Consider the following 6,850-nt stretch of genomic DNA (forward strand, 5'->3'; position numbering starts at 1 on the left):
TGACCCTAAGCCTGACTCTTCGACTCAATCTTAGGCTCGGGGGCTACTCCATATGGAGTGGGATTGACATCGCACTACCATATAAAATTTCTTGGGACAGAAACAACTCGAAGGAGCAGAAAGAGTACCTTCAAGCCACACGATAGTACTCAAGCACTTCGGTTCGCAACCTCTGCGACTAGCTACTCGAATGGTGCCCGCAGTGCCCAAGACTGTGGCGCATGACTACAAAGTACTCGAGGGCTTGTCAGGCATACACCCTAGGCCCACGAGTAGACCTTGGATGGCCCACTCGGGGGCGTACTCGGACATGATCAGAACAAGGGATAGGCGTATCCCGCTTGGACTAGTCAAGAATGCTTATGGAAAACTACTCGGGCCTTACCGAGTAGAACTCTGTAATAGTACCCGACTAGGACTCAAGACTTGTAACCCTGCCCTCCTGTGTATATAAGGGCGGGCAGGGACCTCCCTCAAGGACAACTCCAATTCATCAATACAAACCAACACACAGGACATAGGGTATTACGCGATCTAGTAGCCCAAACCTGTCTAAATCGTGTTCCTTGCGTCACCATTGATTCCTTGATTCTCGACGACCCTTACCACACAAAAGACCACCTAGGGTACCCCCTAGGCGGGTTGCCGGTTTAAAACACCGACACCGGTTGCAAAAAGAAGAGCCGAGAGTAAAGGTGCGCCCCATTCCAGCCTACCGTGGCGCACCCCCTTTTCTCCCGGGCCGAAACTAAACCGAGACTAAAGGGGGTGGGATCTAAAGTTAGTTCTCTAGTAGTGTGGCGTGTGCACAACTGCAAAACGGCCATCTAAGTCTACCTATATATGCATGGTGTGTGTGTGTGAGAGAGAGGGGGACTTTAGGAGGTTATCTGGACAAAGTAAAGGAGATACTTTAAAGTAGCATATTTCAAAGAAAAGCATAAGTAAGCAAAGGTAGCATGGTAGTTGAGCGTAGAAATTGAACAGACGAGATTGGAATTACGTGCCCATGCAGCACAATGCTAATATGACTGGCCGGTGGAGGTGGTTTCGTACATTGATACATACTTATGTTGTTGTTGAGAAGTGTCGGGCTATTATATTCCGAAATAAGCATTGCATTTGCATATGGCATGGAGAGTTGTTGAGACTTGTATTACTAGAAGCAAGCAAGATCATAAGCTAGTGTGGGTGACATGACAGGATGACATGGATGGATCAATACAGATAGGAGGAACAAAACCAAAGTAGCTAGCATGCCTGATGGTACATGGTAAACAAAATCCCGGCCCTAAAAGATCCACTATTGCCAGAATTGCTCCCATGGCATTGACGTTAGCCTGCCATAGGGTAGGTAGGATATCAGTAGGATCCAAGCTGCATGGTTGGAATCTCTCTATGCAGTATAGAAACGAAAAGGAAAGGAAATTACATGCATAGCTAGTATCCTATGGAGTAGCTACTAGCTAGCAGTTGCTTTCACATCATTTTGTCCGCTGGGTTTCTTGTCGTCGTTGCTTGCAAAAGATGGATGCAGACTGCTTGTACCTACGTGCAGTGTAGCAGCAGTAATTCATTCCTTGCTTTTTTAATTAATTACATTAGGCTATTTCCAGTGGGAATTACATTAGGCTATTCCCACCGGTGAGTTTCATCTTGCAATTTTTAAGAATGATATATCACCAAAAGAAATTTGAGTTGACGAATGAAACCGATTCTCCCAATGCAAAGTTTCATTTCACGATTTCATAGGCTGCACATACTATTTAATTGTAAGGCATGTGATTGGACATGGTCAGATGAAATGAAACTCTCTAGCCCCCAACGCCAGTTTCATCAGGTTTCATAGTCTTAGAAACAGTGGATACACAGTTTCATCCTGATGAAACTCCTTCCCTCTCTCTCTCCTCATAATTGTGTTGCCATGTCATCACATATGCTGATGTGTCACCGTATTTAATATGCATGAAACCTCTATGAAACTCACACTAGGATTAGCCTTTGGGCACCCACAACGGTTATAGAGAGTGCACTGGCTATAACATTTATTTCTAAATTGTGTGGGTCCTACGTGTCAGGACTTTCTCCCTCCCACCCCTTCTTCCCCATCTCACCCAAGCGGGCGCATCTTTCGGCAAGGTAATAAATAGCGAATAGCGGGTTGGTAGCGGATTAACGTCGAGGCAGCGGATTGCGGATAGCAGACGCTATTGCGGACGATAAGCTCCAAAAGTGGCACCTAATAATCTCACATAATTTTAATTATATATATATCATGAATAATAAGTATAAATAGATATTTAATTGCATGTCTCACATACTTAAATTAAGAAAACAAACATGGCGTTCCGGTGTTCCACACATTAAATCATCACATATAGTTTGCAAAGAAACATATTATGAGCCATAAAATAGTTCACAAGACTATCATTCGTTGTCATTGTTAGAAGCAACATCATTGGCCTCATGGTCATTTGAACCATCTCCATCTGCATAAGGGATGTTCCCTTCCTCTTCCTCTTCACTTTCAGAAGAATCAAATTCTTCCTACTCATCTTCTGCAACACTTTGAACCATCTCCATCTCGTGCTTTCTTTGCTTTGCTTGATGAACTTTTATGGATTAATCTTCGCTTACCTCTCACACTACCACTGTGAGCATCATCTTCTAATTGTGGTGCTAGTGCATCAGGATCTACAATCCATTCGTTTGTTGAACCATCATCAATGAATTTCGTAACCAATGGGTCCCTATCCTTTTGAGAATACTTCCATTGCAGCCTCTTGTTGAACATCCAGTCATCTGCCCAAGCCCAAGCATCTGTCATAATAGAACATCCACTTAAAGACCATTGCTCCTTTTGCACTTGCAAAAATTCATGGATCAAATTGACATGTTTGTTCAGTAAAGGGGTTCCAAGTTGGTTAGGAGAACGTTTCTTCAATCCTAGACCAAATTGACCAATCGCCTCTAACAACGGCAACTTGGCGGCAGCCGGCCAGCACACCGGCAGGCGGCGGCGGTGCCGAATCTGGAGGTGAAGGGTGGCAGCGCGCCAGCGCCGAATCTGGAGGCCGATGGGTGGAGTGTGTCAGGGGTGTGACCGTGTGATTGTTGAGTCGGGCTGGGCCGCTGGGCTAGTTAGGGTTAGTTGATTCCACGCTATTGCGGCCTACTACATGCAATTGCGGCCGCAAAGTTCCAGACCGCTACCACCAGAGCGCTAGCTTATAGCGATAGCGGCAATAGGCCGCTACCGCTATTGCGGCCGCTACCACCGCTATTTATTACCTTGATCTCCGGCAGTCCGCGCCCTGAGCTGGCGGATTGGTCCTCCTCACCTATGCCGCCGCACTCCTCGCCTCCTCCTGCACCGTCTGCTGCGCCGCTCCAGCCTCCACCCCCCGTCCCCGCATGTACGCGCTCCGTGCTCACGCTGGAGGATAGGCACGCAGCCACACCTCCACCGCCCGGTGACCGAGCGTGACCCCAGCCCCCTCCCTTCCCATGCCGGGTGCTGCGCACCTCCCTCTCCTAGCCCACGCTCGGCCGTGCGCCGCGTCGTATACCTCCCTCCCCTCCACGTGTGGGGCGCCGGCAGCTGGGCCCAAGCCTCCTCCTCGCATCGCCCCGACAGAGGATACTGACCGCGATGGCGGTGATGCTCCGGTGGCCCTGCTCCGCACCCGACTTCCTCACCACCCCAATGGCCTCGGCGGCATGCTCCACGCCGCCTATTCTCTCATGTGGGGAAACCGCATGGGTTGGGGTGTAGGGTCCACCCGACGTCGAACTGCGTGCTAGCGGTAGCAACGATTTCTCTCTTCTCTTATTTGTTTATTCGCAAAGGCTGACATGGATCTTTTGTAGAGAGCTCTTAGCCGTTGTGGGTGCCCTTACAGCAGGTACTATAGTAGGGAATCCCTTCCTAGTTTCCATCACCCATCTGCATCATCTCCACTCTCTTCTTCTCCGTCGCCCCCGCCGATTAATACAATACTGGGCCAGATCCTTCTGCAGCTAGAATCATTCCTCGACGATCCATCTCCATTCTCCGGCGGCCGCCATCCGATTCTATCAATCCGATGGCTGCACGCTAGTATAATACTAGCTGATTCCAGGCGCCAAGATCTTGATCAATTAATTATAAGTCCATATTGATCGGTCGATCGATCCATCCGTTCCATATGCAGAGGTCGCAGCAGCAGCAGCAGGGGCAGGGCTCCCCACCACCATCGGCTAGCTCCTGCAAGCGGCCGAGGACGGCGATGAAGCCGCTGCCGCCGGCGCACCTGGCGGCGCTGCGGGGGAGGTACGAGCTGGTGAGCGTGAGAGGCCAGGGCAGCTTCTCGGAGGTGTGGGAGGCCCGGCACCTCCGCACGGGCCTCCGGGTGGCCATCAAGATCCTCTGCCACGCCAAGATGAGAGCCGCCAAGCTCAAGCCGGAGCGCGAGCCCCGCGTGATGCGCCTGCTCAGCCTCGGCCGCCACCCGCACGTCGCCCGCTTCTACGAGGCCATCCGCCCCGCCGCCGCCGGCGACAATCAGTACACCTACATCGTCATGGAGCTCGCCGAGTCGGGGGAGCTCCACGACCACGTCGCCGTCCGGGAGCGGCTGCCGGAGGCCGAGGCCCGCCGGATCTTCCAGCAGCTGGCCGCCGCCGTGGCCTACTGCCACCGCAACAGGGTCGCGCACCGGGACCTCAAGATGGAGAACGTGCTGCTGGACGCGGAGGGCAGCGTCAAGATCGCCGACTTCGGATTCAGCAAGCTCTGGAGCCCGGGGAAGATGCAGAGCAGGAGCCTGGGGAGCCCGGAGTACGCGGCGCCAGAGCTGCTGGAGGGCCGCTCGTACCGGGGCCCCGAGGTCGACGTGTGGAGCTGCGGCGTCATCCTCTACGCCATGCTCTGCGGACGCTACCCCTTCGACGGCGCCGACATGTCAGACCTGGCTAGGAACATCAGGGTACTATTCTGAATTTCTGATCATGGATCCGTGGATTTCATTTGATCAGTACATGCAAATATATATGCAATGCAGCGCGGCGAGTTCCGGCTGCCGTCGTGGGTCTCCGACGACGCCCGGGACCTCATCTCCAGCATGCTCATTGTCAGGCCCGAGAAGCGGGCGACCTTGGCCGAGGTGACGGCGCACCGCTGGCTTCAGCCGGACATGCCGCCGCATCTGGCGATGCCCCCTCCCGACGCCACCGCCGCCGCCGCCCGGCAAGGCGTCAATGCCGCCACCGTAGAGCTGCTAGTGACGCGCCATGGATTCGAGAGGACCAGCCTTCTCCAGTCGATCCGCCTCGACGACGGATCCGAGGTCGGTTCGGTCTGCTCTGCTAATACTGTCTTTGCTTCTTTGCATTGCGATCGACGACCATTTCCTTTTTAAATACACAATAAATATACAATTTGCATTGCCAGGAGGCGGTCGCGTACCAGCTGGTCCTGAGCAAGCAGCACGACGCAGCTACCCTTTACCAGCTCTCCATGCCGCCGCCGCCACCGCCGCACGGCCGGCACCAGTGGGCGCTGGACGGCGGCGAACTAGTCCTCCGCGAGTGTCCGCGCGAGACGATGCGGCGCGTCGCCAAGGCGCTGGGGGAGCTGGGCGTGCGCATCCTCTTCTACCACAGCCACCGCCACCGCCACCGGATGGTCTGCGCCCACGTCAGGGCTGCCGGCGGCGGCGGCGTCCCGACAGCCGCCATCATCCACAGCTTCATCCGCCGCCACAAGGACTGCGGTGGCAGCAGCAGCTCGTCAGGGGCTGCAACTGCGACTGCAACCGACGACGACACCGCCGCCGTGGAGAGCTTATCGGCGGCGGCGGTCTTCTTCGAGATCCAGCTGTTGAAGGCCGGGGAAGGCAACGGAAATAGTAATTCGCAGCAGCATCAGTACGTGCTGCATCTGAAGAGGACTTCGGGGCCGCAAATTCCCTACCTTCGCGTCTGCGCGCAGTTGGCATCCAAGCTCAAATCTAATCCCTACTGAATGATCCATCCCCACCCATTCCAATTCCATCACTGATACATGATGGTGGATGCTGACAAATAAAGCGCCCAGGCTGTAAAATTGTATACGCCGGGTGACAGTGTACCAACCAAAATGTCTTGTAATTGGGTACTAGCAGTAGCACTACTACTAGCTAGGGATCATTTCTGCCACGTACGCTATCGTGCGTTGCTACTCGTCGACACAAAAAGGTTTATCGCCTCGAGTTACTTTAACAGTATATGGATAATATCTAAACCGGGACTAATTGGCCCCGGCATGTATACGGAGAATATCTGAACCGGTACCGTGGAGTCGTGCATGTTTTTAACCACTAGGTGAGGCTAGCAGAAGGGTCCACCGGTGCCACCGTGGCGGCATATATAGGATACAGCTGCAGAGGAGCAGCGTGCACGGAGCTGGGTTCGAGGCTCGTTCGGTTACAGAGGATCGGTTCCTGCTCAGGAACCGTTCAGGGACAGGATCGAGCAGATCCGTTCTTTCACTCAATCCTGCTATGTTTCTAATCCTCTACCACAAACTAATCACAGATTCACACTCAGAAATCTATTTGTAGCAAAGCAACGCCGACAGATGCCTGAACATTCATGGTGCAGACAGCTGCTAGTCTCATCCCGGTTTGCACGAGGGATGCCGGCCGGGAACCCCACGCTTCACGTGGAGTCGCCGCCGAGTAGGCCGCCACACGCCATCCCTCGCGAGTCTCATCCCGTCACCGCCCACCGGCGACGCGCTGCGGATCACTCGCTCGCTCTGTAGCGCCTCGACAATCGCCGCTCTTTTCACCGGACGGCCTCCTCTCGCCAGTCGCCACGCCCCGCCCGC

The 6,850-nt window shown here is 53.8% G+C and overlaps 1 protein-coding gene across 1 annotated transcript; it reads left to right on the forward strand.

The window, feature by feature from the left end:
* Positions 1-3,478: 3,478 nt before the first annotated feature.
* Positions 3,479-6,288, forward strand: LOC117843476 (serine/threonine protein kinase OSK1). Its single transcript, XM_072292724.1, has 3 exons — positions 3,479-4,967; positions 5,043-5,327; positions 5,432-6,288. Exons 1-3 carry the CDS (start codon positions 4,188-4,190, stop codon positions 6,002-6,004), a joined length of 1,638 nt encoding a protein of 545 aa, XP_072148825.1. The 5' UTR covers positions 3,479-4,187; the 3' UTR covers positions 6,005-6,288.
* Positions 6,289-6,850: the final 562 nt, after the last annotated feature.

The sequence above is a fragment of the Setaria viridis genome, chromosome 1 (assembly GCF_005286985.2).
Source record: "Setaria viridis chromosome 1, Setaria_viridis_v4.0, whole genome shotgun sequence".
In the NCBI taxonomy this organism is placed as follows: domain Eukaryota; kingdom Viridiplantae; phylum Streptophyta; class Magnoliopsida; order Poales; family Poaceae; genus Setaria; species Setaria viridis.